The sequence below is a fragment of the Emericellopsis cladophorae genome (assembly GCF_022114955.1).
Source record: "Emericellopsis cladophorae strain MUM 19.33 chromosome Unknown NODE_20_length_315653_cov_120_781897, whole genome shotgun sequence".
NCBI classification, from domain to species: Eukaryota; Fungi; Ascomycota; class Sordariomycetes; order Hypocreales; family Bionectriaceae; genus Emericellopsis; species Emericellopsis cladophorae.
This window is the reverse complement of record NW_026250945.1, coordinates 198,395-214,819: the sequence shown is the minus strand read 5'-3', so window position 1 is coordinate 214,819 and position 16,425 is coordinate 198,395. Positions and strand designations below refer to the sequence as shown.

General features: G+C 54.8%; 6 protein-coding genes across 6 annotated transcripts; 4 read left to right on the top strand and 2 right to left on the bottom strand.

The window, feature by feature from the left end:
* Positions 1-2,119: 2,119 nt before the first annotated feature.
* Positions 2,120-5,478, top strand: J7T54_005297 (putative inositol polyphosphate kinase-like protein; the record flags this gene model as incomplete). The annotated part of the gene is made up of 2 exons (XM_051506241.1): positions 2,120-3,504; positions 3,555-5,478. 2 exons carry the CDS (start codon positions 2,120-2,122, stop codon positions 5,476-5,478), a joined length of 3,309 nt encoding a protein of 1,102 aa, XP_051362442.1.
* Positions 5,479-5,838: 360 nt separating this feature from the next.
* On the top strand, positions 5,839-8,621 carry J7T54_005296 (Ras like; the record flags this gene model as incomplete). Its single annotated transcript, XM_051506240.1, has 8 exons — positions 5,839-5,895; positions 6,179-6,446; positions 6,647-6,674; positions 6,728-6,807; positions 6,900-6,931; positions 6,995-7,264; positions 7,935-8,282; positions 8,343-8,621. The coding sequence occupies 8 exons, from the start codon at positions 5,839-5,841 to the stop codon at positions 8,619-8,621; spliced, it is 1,362 nt and encodes a 453-aa protein (XP_051362441.1).
* Positions 8,622-8,670: 49 nt separating this feature from the next.
* On the bottom strand, positions 8,671-9,414 carry J7T54_005295 (uncharacterized protein; the record flags this gene model as incomplete). Its single annotated transcript, XM_051506239.1, has 1 exon — positions 8,671-9,414. The coding sequence occupies one exon, from the start codon at positions 9,412-9,414 to the stop codon at positions 8,671-8,673; it is 744 nt and encodes a 247-aa protein (XP_051362440.1).
* Positions 9,415-9,782: 368 nt separating this feature from the next.
* J7T54_005294 (Pentatricopeptide repeat-containing protein-like protein) lies at positions 9,783-11,648 on the top strand (the record flags this gene model as incomplete). The annotated part of the gene is made up of 1 exon (XM_051506238.1): positions 9,783-11,648. One exon carries the CDS (start codon positions 9,783-9,785, stop codon positions 11,646-11,648), a length of 1,866 nt encoding a protein of 621 aa, XP_051362439.1.
* Positions 11,649-11,903: 255 nt separating this feature from the next.
* J7T54_005293 (cytochrome-c oxidase chain VIIc) lies at positions 11,904-12,264 on the bottom strand (the record flags this gene model as incomplete). Its single annotated transcript, XM_051506237.1, has 2 exons — positions 11,904-11,926; positions 12,060-12,264. The coding sequence occupies 2 exons, from the start codon at positions 12,262-12,264 to the stop codon at positions 11,904-11,906; spliced, it is 228 nt and encodes a 75-aa protein (XP_051362438.1).
* A 559-nt stretch (positions 12,265-12,823) lies between these two features.
* Positions 12,824-16,228, top strand: J7T54_005292 (ATP-dependent RNA helicase DOB1; the record flags this gene model as incomplete). Its single annotated transcript, XM_051506236.1, has 2 exons — positions 12,824-15,993; positions 16,048-16,228. 2 exons carry the CDS (start codon positions 12,824-12,826, stop codon positions 16,226-16,228), a joined length of 3,351 nt encoding a protein of 1,116 aa, XP_051362437.1.
* Between the last annotated feature and the right edge of the window lie 197 nt (positions 16,229-16,425).

Sequence of the window (16,425 nt, the reverse complement as noted above, 5' to 3'; positions counted from 1 at the left end):
TAAAGGATTGGACGCGACTGCCCTCTCAGCTAGGGATGTATGTTATGAGGTCGAATCAGAATCCCATCAGAAAGGGAACGACGGACGAGTCAGGTCGCTCGCGGCGCGCGAAGTTGGCTCGTAGACTGTCGGCTCATATGGTGATCGCAGTGCAGTCGCTGCTATACATTATGCTGCTCCTGGGGCTGCGTAGTGAGATAGTCACGGATAATGTCGGACAATATGCAGTCAATCCTTTAGGACCAAAAGATACTTGTGGCTGGGAGTTGATTCAGGTGGAGGGATGTCTTTAATGTGGCAACAGATTTTGTTGACAACGATCGTGGTGACGCGACAAATGCGCCTGTATTGACGTGGATCATTGTGCGCTGCGGCAATCCTGGCGGGGCTTCCCTGGCACTGCGCCAAAACAAATGCAAAACAGATCGGCGCGTCGTCCTGCCAACCGGAATAGTGGGGTGCCGCAATCGCAAGGTACGTAGTTACTGTCGGAGGTCCTAGGCTACCCTGCACGCCAGCAAGCTCGAGCTGTATCATCGCTCTCAAGTTCACTATTCCGGGTTGAGAGGCCGGGCTTTCCAAGCAATGACAAGTACTCGCAATGGTCCTCGAGGAGTCCCGTTGGGTTTTGTTGACGGTCTATACGTACCTTGATGGTACCGATTCTACTCAAGTCGGTTTGGTTCCTTTCTCCACAACCTCTTGTTCCGCTTGAATAACCGACGACGAACGCCAAAATCCTGTTCATCCGAGAGCATCTATGGAATTTTACCTAACACACGTATTTCCAGCTAGTCGATGAACGGCAAATACTAGCGTATTCGAGTATCGTCTTTGTGTCAGGTAAAACCTTAGGATTACAGAGTACTTTGTGACGAGCTGTCGGTGCAGCTAATAGTTCCCAATGGACGAAAAAAAGCTAAAAAGCAATCCCCAACAATCGAGGCTTGCTTAACAATTGGTTCATGTCGCTATCGCTCTCGGCATGTTAATGTCTGCCGTTGTTTCGTTGAATTGAAAGCAACAGTGTAGCCATGAGCCATGATGCTGAACGGCCACTGGACAGATTCTGCATCTCCAGACCCCCGGTCACTGGACCACTAAGACCCCGCAAACCGGCCTTGTGGACGCTGATGTGGCTGTTGTGCAACAATGACAGTACCACCGGCACGTTCTTACGTACTGTACAGCAAACATCGCCAGCCTCCAGGGCACTCCCAGTGATCGGGACTACTCCGTAGTTGCTCCTCCACATGCAAGGGCCGAGTCTAGTTGCTGCTAAGACATTTGGTGCTCGCGACCGCAAGTACCTTAGCAGACGCACAGACCGCCTCCCTCACCGAGTGCTGCATGAGCCAGTGATCAAAGTTGATCGTTGCATTTGCTAGCTGGGGGGAGATCCCACCTTGCCAACTTTCCTTCATCTTCCTCCACGCACGCACCTCCAAAATACTGCCCACCTGCATCTCCCCACGAATCAATCCAAGCTGGTCTCCCACGCACACTTCAGTCCAGACTATCTACCAGATGTGCTGCTCACCTCATGTCCAGCTCGAATCACGTTCCTGAAAATGACGCACACGCTGTATCGTTGACCCGCGCACGTTCCGTTGATAGTGCCACTGCGTCCGAGGGTACAGATAGTGATGCTCCATTGGCGGACCAGTACGCCGCACCATGCCCACGTCTTGGTGCCCCTGAGGATCTACCACCCCACGACTCCGATTCTGCATCAGAACCTGTATCCTTGCATGCAAAGAACGATAAGACTGTCCGTCCTGTCGCTGCGTCTCGGCCCTCCGGTCCGTCGCTACTAGCTCAGGCCCTGGCCACCGCCCGCGGGATACCCAAACCACAACCACAACCCTCGCACCCTGTAGAGAACGGGGGAGCAGGAAGCGCAGACGTTTCGAAGCATAGTGCCGACATAGCGAGAACTCACCCCACCAACGGCTCGACCGATAAGCCCAGCGACGCACGCGCATCGCAACATGGCGATAAGGACAATCCCAAACCCCGCCCTTCCCAAATAACGCCTGCCTTGACCATGGCGACACAGACCGCAGCGCCTGCGACGGTGATCATTCCTGGTCGTGATGCTGCGAGTGTACCCTCAACCATGGGTCTCCCGGCAATGTTGTCGGGCTCAGAGTTCACTGACATGCTGTCGGAGACGCGCAGAGCCGTTGACCAGGGCCGTCGCAGATCCTCGACATCTCTCGACGTCGATCGCAAAGGTTCTGTCCTGGATCGGACGTCCATGTTCCCACAGCCAACAAGCGCGGACACATCTAAGACACCGACTAGGACCAGCTACTTGACAAGCGATCATGTGGCACCTCGGCCGCCGGTTTCCGAACACCGACATACGGTTGGCCCGGAGAAGACAGAAAAGATATGGTCCATCGGGACCGGTGAGGACTCGGAAGAGGGCGGATTGGTCGAGAAATCGGTCGCTGAGGCGATGGCGGGCGTGGAGCACAACGCGCGCAGCAGAAAGGCTAGCTACAGCCTTCGATTTTTCAAGGAAGGTCTGCCGCCAGGTGATAAGGTTCGCCGCCGCGATACCAAGAGCAGCACCAGGGAGAAGCTAGCTTCCACCTCAGAGGAGAGCCCACAGAAACAGCAACCATCTCGATCGCCTTGCGAACATCACCGTCCACCACAAACGCCACTCAATCTCGAGGAGCCGCCCCTATCCAGCTCGGTCTCGATGCCCCAAACGGCAGCGTCATCCAGCTTGACAGACTATTTCAGTCTTGGTTCTCAACAGCCAACTGTGGGCGAAGACAACGAGACTGCAGCGTCTACAGACCGGCCACAAGCAAAGCGACACCCGACTGAAGAGGGAACATTGGAAAAGGCTCCTTCATCGTTGGCCGGGGAGAGGATTCCGGAACATACTGCTGATTCGGAAACCTGTCATCAGGAAGAATCGGATCGGGATCCAGATGCAGATGAATCTGGTGAAGAGAAGATTTCCTCTGCTGTTTTCGTACCGCACCATGACAAGCCTCGTCCTAGCGATGTTGACAGCTCCAAAGGGGTCTATTCAAAGCCAAGATCGTTGTCTCAAGACGAGACAAATCCCTGGTTGGTGAAAGCCGATGAACCGGAGCCAGAGCTTGTTGATAAGGATGAGGTGTCGAGCCATATCTCAAAATATCGCTCCCGTGAGAGTCTTGTGGCTAACCGCGACGATATCTCATCGGTTCTGTCCGAGGATGTAGCTGTTGAAGGCGATCACGAAATGTCCAATCAGCTGGCGCAAGCTTTCGCTCGGACCGGACTCGTTCAGCAGGATGATACCAACAATCGTCCTTCCCATTCCCCGCAGCCACTCGAAGCCATCGAACTGATTCCTTACAAACACCAAGTTGGAGGGCACACTACACTGTGGCGCTTTTCGCGTAGAGCTGTATGCAAGCAATTAAACAATCGCGAGAATGAGTTCTACGAAATCATCGAGCGTTACCATCGTGACCTCTTACCCTTCCTGCCTCGGTATGCTACGTACTGCAAATTTTTATTCTATGTTGCTGACGTTGGCCCAGGTATATCGGCGTGTTGAACGTGACGCTTCAGAAGCAACCACGACGCAGGAGCACATCTAAAAAGGAAGAAGCCTCTGCCGCTGAGCGCAAGAAAGCCAAAGAGACCATCAACGAGGATGAGACTTCACAAGCCAAGGCTCCGACTGAAGAAGGCAAACCGCCAGGTAGGACGGCGCGAGTTGTCAGCCACTCGATGGGCCGTAGCAGCAGCATGCAGATACCGACAGTGTCATTCGACAACAATCGGCATATTCTTCCTCGCAACCTCCTGCAACCTGAAGTGACCGGCGAAGCATATCGTCGACGCAGCATCTCCACAACGAGGGCTGCAAGCGCGGCCCCTGAACTCACGCTGGATGCCCCCACGACTCGGCCGCACATGGACGAGCGCCCGAACAGCTGGGGCGCGACGACTGTCAACAAGCGGTTGCGGAACGAAGTATTCAATGACGCCTTTCTGAAAGAACCTGTTGAGGTGCACAGGCACAGACCACCGCACCAACGGTCCATTCCTCGCACAACTTTGCAGCGGCTACTTCGGTCGAGTAATTCCGATCCCAATCTGGCACAAGAAAGAACGACATCACCTGCTCCCCAAGCCGAGCAGCTAACAGGACACAATGGTACCCATCACAACGGTCTGCACACGCCGCAAACACCGCCTAGCCTGCACGGATACACGCACAGCGATCTCGGGCCCCGCCATGATCTCTTCGCCGATGGATACAGCGCGGATGGTGTCGAGGTGAAAGATTTGAGCGGGACTAGTGCGCCGGAGTCTGAAGCCTTCAAATGCAGCCCCTTGGCAGTGAAACGGAAACGCAGATATTCGGCGGGAGGGTTGAGACGGAAGCCGCAAGATGTACAGGAATCTCGGGGCAACCTGAAGTACTTTGAAGAAGCCGATGACGCGGGGCACAAGCTCGACGGGGAGGGCATGACTTGGAAAGATTTGCAGAAATCGAATGAAGCGACAGGCCACGTCATCGCCACCATCGAGCAGATTGCCGAGTCCGGGACAGTGGAAGAAAGCTCGGGACTTGACGACATGACAGCCTCAGAGGAAGTCATTGAGAGAGTCCCGAGGCCGGTCAACCCCAAGGAAGCAAAGTGTCAACGTGATCGAGTGGAATACTTCCTGTTACTAGAAGACCTCACGGCTGGTATGAAGCGTCCGTGCATGATGGATCTCAAAATGGGCACACGGCAATACGGTGTCGATGCTTCACCAAAGAAGCAACAATCCCAACGGGAAAAATGCCGCACTACGACGTCAGGAGAACTGGGTGTACGGATATGTGGTCTTCAAGTGTGGAACGCGCAAACCGAATCCTACGACTTTCAAGACAAGTACTTTGGGCGTCGCCTCGAGGTTGGCGATGAGTTCCAGGCTGCGCTTCAGAAGTTCCTATACAATGGTGTCGACCTGCACAGTGTGCTGAGACACATTCCAGTGGTTCTGAAGAAGCTGGCGCGCCTGGAGCAAGTCGTCAAAGGCATCCGGGGTTACCGGTTCTACGCGGCTAGTTTGCTAATGTTTTACGACGGGGATGTCGCCTCGGACGATGCGACGGATAACGACACGGCCAACGACTCTATGACCGATGCGGCGACGGATACGGAGGAGACGTCGCGACACAAGAAGAGAAACAAGCGGGAGATTGATTTCAAGGTTGCAGACTTTGCCAACAGCCTGACGCCCTTTGATCAAGCCAAGGAGATGAAGTGCCCACCGAGGAACCCAAATGAACCGGATGTGGGATTTTTGAAAGGACTCAGGACTTTGAGGATTTATTTTCTACGTATTCAGCGTGACGTACGGGCAGAGCTCGGGCTGGGCCTGCTGCGGAGGACCGATTCTAGCTTGCCCGAGAGTGCGGTCACACTGGACGACGACTTTGACGACGGACTTGCCAGCGACTAAGCACTCATCGAAAACAATGTTTCTCGTACCGGCGAATAGCGGCAGGTAGTCCGCCATGACCATGTTTTATTGGATGGAGTCTGGCTTTTCTCAAGGGATCGGCACGAGATCAAACGGATGGACGGGAAGTACGGGCAACATTCGGGATCTGGAGTTATATGGCGCTGGCGCAAGCATACAGCTGTGCTGGATCAGTATGGCAATGTCCTCATACCCGGTGACTGGCGTTCAGGAAAAGAGGATTGTTTCATGCAAATTTTACGAGTTTGAACACTATCTAGATAATTAGAACCCTAAGCGTATCGTCTGCCACAATTTCGACCAATACCCAAGTGTAATATCCTCATTATTGCACAAGCAATGTCAAACTCGACGTCTGATCCCGCTAAAGGAAGTGAGCTTGTGCATGGTGCCGAGGTGAGCTCAAGGTGATAAGCCCTGTCCCATATTCGAGACCAGCTTCACCTGTACTTGGTTAGTTACTCCGAACCTAGCTTTCACTTCTACAAGCAGCGTCTTTTGCATCGTGCTGATGGCTCATTCTCGCGAGAAAAGCAGCTCCATCGAGAGTTGGAGGCATCTCGTGCCTTCTGAGCACGAGCGAACAGATCCGTTTAGCGAGCTTGAAACCCTCCGACCGGCCACAAGACTTGTAGGGCGACACGCATCGACAGAAATTGCCGCTGACTGACGACTACAGACATACTCCCGCGACTTCAGCAGCGGGGACCATGAGCATAGCCAACATGCCACCATTGCCTCGTTTCATCAAGATACCTCATCCATACAGAGTCGCCCCCCCTCTCGCATCTCCACGACCATCCGCCAAGCAGTGACCCCCGTCTTTGGGAAGGTTGCCGTCAAGCGCGCGGCGACTGTCCTGGGCACCATACGCGAACATGGCGAGCACGGCACGCGTAAACGAGACATGCTCAGGGGGCTTCTCCGGGGAAACAAGCGAAAGAGAAGTGAGAGTCCCGACGAAGAAGTGCTGAGTGGGCAGTTCACAAAAGGGTTGTCTCTTGCGCAAGATGGCCAGCGAAGGAGAATGAATGTGTTGTTTGTCGGCGGGAAGGCGGTTGGCCAAACGAGCCTATTGTTGTGAGTTGGACATTCTCTCCCTCAATCGATCTGTCCTCAGGCCAAGTCGGATGCTAAAAGTTGACAGCCGAGCGCGCTATGGCTATTTTCCAGATGTATGTTGATTCTCAAGTCGTTGCCGGTGACTGCTGACATGGACAAACTGTAGGCCATTGCCATCACACGGACTTGCTACGAAGTCTACGCAGCTGGCAGAGAATACTATGACAGACCTGTCACGTTGGAGATGTAGGATACCTCTGGCGCACCGGATCTGAGCACTGTGCGACGGTTGAGCTACATGGCTTGGGACGCGGTCGTTCTGTGCTTTGACGTGGCAGACAAGATTGGACTGTACAGTATCGTCAGATGGGTAAGTTCAGAATGTCCCTTTTATGCAGCAGGTCTCGAGACTGATCCGAATGTTCCTGTCCAGTGGCGGTGTGCCGTGCACGAGGGCTTCGCCTCCTCAAGCCGATACCCTCCGCTGCTGCATCTTGTGGGGATGAAATGCGACAAGCGCAGCGTCGAGGAGGGCTTGTCTGATACTCGCACGGCGAATCTGGCCGCCTTTCCCACGTGTTGCGTTGAGGTGGAAGAGGCAACATGGCAAGCTCGACGGATCGGGGCAGATCGCTACCTCGAGTGCTCGGCACTGACAGGAGAGGGTGTGAAGAGTGTCGTGGATGAGCTCGGTCGAGAAGTGGTGAGAAGAGACCGCGAGCGAAATGAGACAGATGGCCTCGTTGTGACGAAGAAGAGGAGGCCGTAAGGCCTATGTATTCCTACTCCGTAGTACGTAGGTGTGAGTGACTAAAATTGTGGGTGTATAACTCACAGGCGGGGCGCCAAGAAGCAACTATTCAGACCTCTTAAATACCTACATCTTCATAAAAGTGCGTAGCGACGGCTCTTGAGTTCACTTCCAGAGGATGCCTCCATATGCGCGCCTGTGCTTCAAGGAATGAGAAATAGCTCAGATCTTCAGCACTCTGCTCTTCAACCACGTTTACCCGATCAATTGGGAATGCGGACCTGCGCTGCTCTGTCGGCTTCACACATTCAAATGGGATAATAGCTCTCCGATTATGTCAATTGCGATCGACCGATCAATCTAGGACCGACCATCTCTGCGGACAAAGCACCAAACGCACCCGAAGCCGGTTATCTCTGAAAAGGACAATGATGAAATCTCGACGCGGCCTCTTGCTGGCCACAATCGGGCTTGGAGTTGCAGCCGTATCAGTTCAGCTCACCACATCGAAGCACGTCCATGTATCTCATGTGCTGCTCCAGGTTCTGGTCATTCTCGTGGTAGCTGCACCTGTGGTGAGAACGCCTGCAAACCCAGGGCTGGATGTGGCTGACACCACCAGATTCGCCATTTTGCTGTGTCCCGCCAAAGGGCACGCACGACCATTGAATGGAAGCCAGCAGCTCATCAGCGCGTCGGCGATGAGTACTATCTTTTCGTGCTTGGCTCCGGTGGTCATACCAAGGAGATGCTCATGATGATGGACGACGGACAAACCAACCTTGCCAGAACACACAGGCGGTACATGGTCTCTCGTGGCGATGACATGTCACTGCATCACTTGGAAGAGTTTGAGAGTCGCGTGAGGCTCGAGTACGACGCTGCAGAGACGGGCACATATGATGTTCGCACCGTGACCAGAGCACGCAGGGTGCACCAGCCCCTTGCCACGACTCCCTTCTCTGCATTGGTGAGCCTATGCAATATCATTTTTGAAGTCTTGCTTTCGTCCCCATCAGCAGGAACGCAGAAATACCCGACAATCATCTTTTCAAACGGCCCGGCAAATGGCCTCTTTGTGGCTCTGGCGGTCCATTTCTTGAAGATGGCCTACGCCATTCCCGAGGGCAAATGCGCCTTTGTGTACATCGAGTCGTGGGCGAGAATATCAACGCTCAGTTTGACGGGGAAACTGTTGCATTATACAGGAATGGCCGATGGATTCGCGGTGCAACACGAGCCGGTCGCGCTGCGCTATGGGGTGACCAACGTCGGTCCTTTGGTGTTCAACTGCCGCCGCGAAGTGTAGCGGCCTTCTTTTATACATGATTATCATACAAGCCCTGTACAGTATCCGTCTACGCGCCTTGAGGCAGCTGCGCTGGGGTGTCCACAGCAGCATCCACCTCCACCTCTGGCGCTCCACGATCGTCCGCGTCTTCCATCCCGTTGTCCTCCAACATGTCGTCCTTTGAACTCGCCCTGAGCTCGGCCTGCTTGGCAGCCCAGACCTTCCAGTTCTCAAACTCGTTGTTTTCCAGCTTCATGGCAATGTCTCTCCTGTCAAGACCAAAGTAGGCACCGACGTGCCGCGCTTCCTCGAGGGTAACACGGCGCGCAATCTCTTCCTCTTGGCGCAGACGGTAGAATTCCCGCCTCGTCACATCGTAGGCCTTTTCCTGCGTCATCCCTTCCACATCCATTCGATATAGCATTCGCTGAACGACAGACTCTCCCGAGAGAGGAATACCAGGCTGCCGTAAGCCTTTGCTCCAATCCGTCTTTTGATAGTCCTTGCCGTCCAACTCAACGATCATCCTCGGCCGTGCTAGCTCCCATGGGTGGTCCTTGTAGAACAGCCTTCGTAGCGCGTCCTCGGGATACACAATCTCTTGGGGTTTGTAGTATTGCTTATTGCTCGTACTGTCGACCACATGGCGGGGTCGGACTGTGCGGACAAGTGTCTCGGACGGAGGTGTCGAGCGAAGGACATCGTACCAGGGAGGTCGGGCTGCGCCCTTGTCGGTGCTGAGCAGGTTGGTTTTCAGCAGGTCGTTCTTTGCGCGCCAGACATTGGCTGGGCGGAGTTGACGGGCGCCCATAGCCCCGGTTTTTGAATTGATCGAGGAAGGATGTAGGGCAGGATCAGCGTAGGCGCGCAGTTCGCGTCGTTGAGTGTTGCGGCGAACCAAGAACTCCAAGGCCTGGATGGAAATTTGGCGTTGAAGGGACTTGGCGGATCGGATTGGAGCATGGTGGTCTTTCTGTGGGCCAGGCGCGGTCCGACACGACGACCACGCAGGGTAGGCATATCCGCGCACAGTGATTAAGCACGCGCCAAACCTCACCAAGAAATTTCCCTACTCACCAGCTCTCTCCAAATCGTCACTCGCCAGTGCGAAGCCAAGCTCAAGAACAGCACGCCTGCCGCCAATCCCGAGACGGCCTTGCAGAAGATGACCAAAGACTCATGAAAGTCTCCGGTCGAGTGGATGGCACCGTCTGCAGCGCCGTGTTGTCCAGAAACCGCTCGGCCGCCGCCAACGCCGTTGCGAGCTTGACTGGCGAAAGAATATCGTCCTCGAGCATCGACCGACGCCTATTCTGCACAGCGCACGGTGCCAGTGTGTCCAAGCAAGCATGCCAAGGGAGCGCAAAGCCTGGGCCGAACTTCTTCTGCTCGAAAACTGCCAAATGGTTGCACTCGACTTTCATTCCCTACGACAGCGTTCAGACCTCGTCCCAGCAGCGGAAACGAAAACCGTACAGCACTGCTGCTGCCTCGCAAACCACCACACCCGCCCCTTACAATGCCGCATACCTCCCAGTGCGCGACAAAGCCGTACTCCAGTCGTATGTCCCCTCCGAAAACACAGGCACCGTCGACCAATACTTTGACTACTATCGCGATCCCTACCGCCGAGGCTACGCTCAGCCTGATGGACCCAAGTTACGCATCTCCGAGTCGAAGCACGATGTATCCTATCCCGGGAGAGAGGACATCTGCAGCCCCTCTGAGGGCACCGCGACAAAGTTGGAACATCTCTGCAAGGCTATCCGCCTCCAGATGCGCCACCCCAGCCGCAACACACACGCCGCCATACACAAAGCCTACCGTCAGCTCCCGGAGCCGCGAATGCTGAACTTCACCGGCCAATGGCGGGCGCGTCTCCTCAAAGTCATGGGCACGCCACGCAGGCGCGACATGGAGTCCATGCTCCGCTATTTTGGGCTCATAGCCGATATCAAGTCTGCCGGCCTGACCCTCCGCCGCTCGCAATGGAACTATGCCCTTTCGTTTGCGACAAAGTACACGTCGAAAGCTGGAAAGAGAGAGATGGACAGTGCGCTGAGGATGTGGAGGGAGATGGAGCGCGACGCCCAGATACCAGGCAATGAGGTCACGTTCAACATACTCTTTGACGTGGCTGCCAAGGCGGGCAACTTCCTTCTGGCTGAGATGGTCTATGCCGAGATGGACAAGCGAGGCTTGGAGTTCAACAGGTATCACCATGTCAGCCTCATATTCTACTTTGGCCTCAAGCTCGACTCCTACGGCATTAGAGCAGCCTACAAAGACATGGTGGAGTCGGGGGAAATGGTCGACACAGTCGCGCTGAATGCAGTCATTTCAGGTCTGCTCCGCTCTGGCGAAGAGACGGCAGCAGAGGAGACATACCAGAGGATGAAGAGCGGTAACACACCCGCCGCCTCCGAAATGCCACCTCGAGACTACATGATGGACAAGGTCGTCACCAAGGTCCTGATGATGTTCTCCAAGTTGGGCAAGCACCACCCCCCGCTACGCAAGTCGTTGCAGACGAATGTGCAGTTGGCGCCGAATCTCCGAACATATCGGCTCTTTGTCGAGCATTACGCCATCAAAGTGGGTGATTTGCGGAAAGTGGCGCAGTTTCTCGACGAGATGAAGTTTCTCAAGATCCCGATACACCCCACAGTGTTCCTGGCCTTGTTCAAGGGATTCTTCGTTCACGGTGGCTTTGAGGGGTCGGATTGGAGCGAGAAGCGTCTCCACAACGTCCTGTCTGCTCTGTACACGGCCAGCGACGACAATGCACGGAGCTTCAGAATAGAGCAGTGGCTGGTGATATGGGCTCTCCGCGCGGTGAAGAAATGCTGTTCGAATGCCGAAGCAGTGGAGATGACCTACGCTGAGCTCGAGTCGCGTTGGGCGGTGCCCCCGGAGCGCATCACTTTCATGCAGTCCTTTGCGGAGAGCGTTGTGGAAGGGCGAGACCTGCAGTCTCAGGACGCAGAAGTTGAGAGCAGTCTCCACAGAGGATTCCACCGCCAAAGCCCGGAGTTGTCTGAATAGCCATGTGGCGGGGGCGTGTATATGTTGCGAACAAGCGTGCTTTGCGTGTATCGATAGGACTATTGTAGCACCCTGTGTAAACATACCCTCTGTATATATGCTTTTGAGAATACACGTCATTATGATATTCGAGAATGATGGAGATATTTTGAGCACGAGGTTCGAGGCACAAATGAAATTGTAAAGGCAGCTGCCCTAGTCTATTTGCTTGGAGTACATGTCCATATCCTATAGTCTTTGTGGCCGACTCGTCGCTTAAGCCTTGTAGCTCTGGTAGACTGCGAACTCGTTAGCAATTTCTCCTTGCTGATAGTGAAACATCAAGCAGAGCGAGTCTGAACTCCCGAACATGGAAGCGAAGCCGTGCGAGAGACCTCGAGATCCTAGGGAAGTGCATGCAGACAGACGTACCGGCAATGCCGAACGGGGCGAAGAAGCCAGTGGCCATGAACGACCAGTATCCCAGACCAAACCACTTGCTCTTGGGGTTGAAGGGGATGTTAGTGTAGGGGCCCTCGGGATAGTGGTAGGGCGAGGACATGCGGGCGCGCGTGGCGTGGAAGCCGCGGCGGGATACGAGGGATGTAGTCGTCTTGGTGGCGGCGCGAGAGAGCATCTGGTATTGGTTAGTCAATGCGTCGAGAAACTAATTTGAAAGTTGCGTAGAGTCGCTGAACATACCTTGACGGTTGTGAGATTGGTGCTGGTGGTGATTTGACAGCTGGGGACCGAAGTTTGGAGTAGTGATGGCCTCAGCCGATTTCTCGGGTGAAGTCGAACGGCAGGACTGCCACGTGACCTACATCGAGCCGAGCGCTGCTTAGTAAGATTAACTCCTACGGACGAGGCTGGCTGCGACGTCGGATAATTGGAGTATAGAGCACTGACCGCTTTAGTCGAAGCACTGGAGCTGCAGTAACTTTTTTTTTCTGCCGCTGTGCGTCTGCAAAGCAGCCCACTTGTTGCTGGCTGGCTCTGGATTCTTAGCATCGTGATCGCTCTACATATCCTTCCCGATCGGCCACCAGAGCCGCCATTGCTGTACACAACTTCCATGTGTACTGTGCCCATGCGACGCGCGTGAAGTTATTTGGCAAGACGAACCCTTTCACGCTCTCAAAAAGCCGAAAGCGCACTCAACAAAACCTCTACCAAGCCACCGTGCCGACGTTGCGATGGACGAGCTGTTCGACGTTTTCGAGGGCAAAGCCGATGCCAACAGCGCAAGCGAAGATGAATCACCCAATCCTTCCAACCATCGCAACCGCGGCGGCAGTAAGAAGCGGAAAATGGACGAAGCAATGAACTCTACTGTCGAAAAGACCAAGGCCAATCCAACAAAGGGTGGCACAGCGACCGACACAGAAATGGCGGATGGGACAGAAGCCGACGAGGAGGATGAAGACGACGACGATCAAGAGGATTCGTCGCAAGACGCCGGGGAGGACGAAGAAGACGGCGCAGATAGCCAGCAGGATAAGAAGCGGCGCAAAAAGGAAGATGCGCAGGGGCCAGTGTTGACGGACACTTTCAATACCGCGCAGTCTCGAGAGGTCGCAGGTGCGGCCACGCTGCTGGCCCAGGACTCGTCTCTGGTACTATCACACAATATCCAGCATCAAGTGGCGTTGCCGCCTGACCTGGACTACGAATACGTCCCACTGTCTGAGCACAAGAGCCCCGAGGAGCCAGCGCGCACGTGGAACTTCAAGTTGGATCCGTTCCAGAGCTTGTCTGTTGCATCGATAGAACGAGACGAAAGTGTCCTCGTATCCGCGCACACGTCTGCTGGTAAAACCGTGGTGGCGGAATACGCCGTGGCCCAGTGCCTCAAGCGCAACCAGCGAGTCATCTACACCAGCCCCATCAAAGCGCTGAGCAACCAGAAATACCGCGACTTTGAGGCAATCTTTGGCGATGTGGGCCTGATGACTGGTGACGTGACCATCAACCCCACAGCATCCTGCCTTGTTATGACCACGGAGATTCTACGCTCCATGCTGTACCGTGGCTCTGAGATCATGCGCGAGGTCGCCTGGGTGGTGTTTGATGAGATCCACTATATGCGCGACAAGACGCGTGGTGTTGTCTGGGAGGAAACGATCATTATGCTGCCCGACAAGGTGCGGTACGTGTTCCTGTCAGCGACGATTCCCAACGCCTTCCAGTTCGCCGAATGGATCGCCAAGATACACCACCAAGCTTGCCATGTCGTCTACACGGATTTCCGACCGACACCACTCCAGAATTACTTCTTTCCAATGGGTGGTGCGGGCGCAAGAATGGTTGTTGACGAAAAGGGCAACTTCAACGAGAGCAATTTCAACACAGTCATGAAAGAGGTTGAGGAGAAGAAGGGCGCTGAATCGAACGATGCCAACGCAAAATTGAAGGGCAAGGGCAAGAACAAGAAGACAAGCAAAGGCGGTAAAGACGACGGTACGGACATCAATCGCCTCATTAAGATGACCATCCGGAAAGAGATGAATCCTGTCATTGTGTTCAACTTCAGCAAGCGCGAGTGTGAGGATCTCGCGCTCAAGGTGTCCAAGATGGGCTTCAACGACGACTCGGAAAAGGGCATGGTACGCAAGGTGTTCAGCAGCGCCATTGACAGCTTGTCCGAGCAGGATCGCGAGCTGCCACAAATCTCGAACCTCTTGCCACTGCTGGAGCGTGGTATCGGCGTGCACCACTCCGGACTCCTCCCCATCCTCAAAGAGACCATTGAGATTCTCTTCCAGGAGTCACTGATCAAGGTCCTGTTCGCCACCGAGACCTTTTCCATCGGACTCAACATGCCGGCCAAGACCGTCGTATTCTCTCAAGTCACCAAGTGGGACGGCGTTAAGCGCAGGCCGATTACTTGTTCCGAGTATATCCAAATGGCAGGTCGTGCAGGTCGTCGTGGTCTCGACGCTCGTGGTTTGGTCATCATGATGATCGGCGACAAGCTCGAGCCCGATACTGCCAAGGAGATTGTGACAGGGCAACAGGACCGATTGAACTCCGCATTCTACCTGGGGTACAATATGATTCTCAACCTCCTTCGTATCGAGGCTATCTCGCCCGAGTACATGCTCGAGCGGTGTTTCCACCAGTTCCAGAACGCTGCGAGCGTACCGTCCTTGGAAAAGGAACTCATGGCGCTGCAGCAGGAGAGAGATGGGCTGGTGATCCCAGATGAGACGACCATCAAGGACTACTACCAAATCCGCAACCAGTTGAATCAATTCACCGAGGACATGCGGCACGTCATCCAACATCCCCATCATTGTATGGATTTCTTGCAGCCCGGTCGCCTCGTCAAAATCTACAACCCCAAAACATCAACCGAGGGAGTATTGGGCGGCGTGGACTTTGGCTGGGGCGTCGTGGTGAACACTACGGAACGCAAAGATCCAAAGATGGGCGAACCTGCCTACCCGCCTCAGGAGAGCCGCATCGTTGACGTGCTTTTGGGTGTGTCGAAAAGCAGCTCACCGGTCTCTGAGGGTGAGCAGCCGGGCCCAGATGGTCTGCCCGTCAACCTGCTGCCCAGCGCGAACGACGACGACGTCAGGTACGAGGTGGTGCCCTGCCTGCTCACCTGCCTTCAGTCCATCGGTCAGATTCGCATCTTCATGCCCAAGGATGGTCTGCGCTCCAACGCCAACAAGGAGGAGGTGCGCAAGTCGCTGTTGGAGGTTCGGCGCCGGTTCGAAGGCGACGGCGTCCCGACCCTCGATCCGCTCGAGAACATGGAGATTGTGGACGAGTCCTTCCGCAAGCTCCTGCGCAAGATCGAGGTCCTCGAGTCGCGTCTCTTGGCCAACCCACTGCATCTGTCTCCCGCCCTGCCATCGCTGTGGGACCAGTATAGTGAAAAGGTCGCCCTTTCGGACAAGATCAAGGAGAAGAAGAAGGCCATTGTCAAGGCCCACAGCATTGCCCAAATGGACGAGCTCAAGTCCCGAAAACGCGTCCTTCGCCGACTTGGCTTCATCAACGATGCGGAAGTTGTTCAGCTCAAGGCCCGAGTTGCCTGTGAGATTTCATCTACCGAGGGCCACGAGCTTCTGCTCTCCGAGCTCCTGTTCGACCGCTTCTTCAACGAGCTCACCCCGGAGCACTGCGCCGCCGTCCTGAGCTGCTTCATCTTCGACGAGAAGCTCGAGACAGCCTCCCTCAAGGAGGAGCTGCAGAAGCCCTACCGGGAGATACAGGCCAAAGCCCGTCTGGTGGCCAAGGTCAGCCAGGAGTGCAAGCTGGACGTCAACGAGGAGGACTACGCTGCGAGTCTCAAGTGGCAGCTCATGGAGACCGTGAATGCGTGGGCTCAAGGCCGGCCGTTCGCCGAGATCTGGTAAGTGCTGTTCATACGCATCGTCTAACCCAACATGTAGCTGACAATGTCTAGTAAAATGGCCAACGTGTACGAGGGGTCACTGATCCGCCTGTTCCGTCGCCTTGAAGAATTGCTTCGCCAGATGGGCGAGGCCGCCAAGGTGATGGGCAACGATGACCTGACCAAGAAGTTCGAGGAGAGCTTGAACAAGGTTCGGAGGGACATTGTCGCCGCGCAGAGTCTGTATCTTTAACAGCGTGTATTTCATGGATGGCCACTCGTGCGTTTGTCATTGCCGGCGTTGGGATGGATCAGGCTGATATGGCCACTGATATATAACACGAAATCTGACTGGGAATATCCAGACATGACCACACTGCGGAACTAACTACGCGCCGAACAGGGTGTCTCGATGATTGCACAACATTAGATTATTGTGTCTTGTCTCTT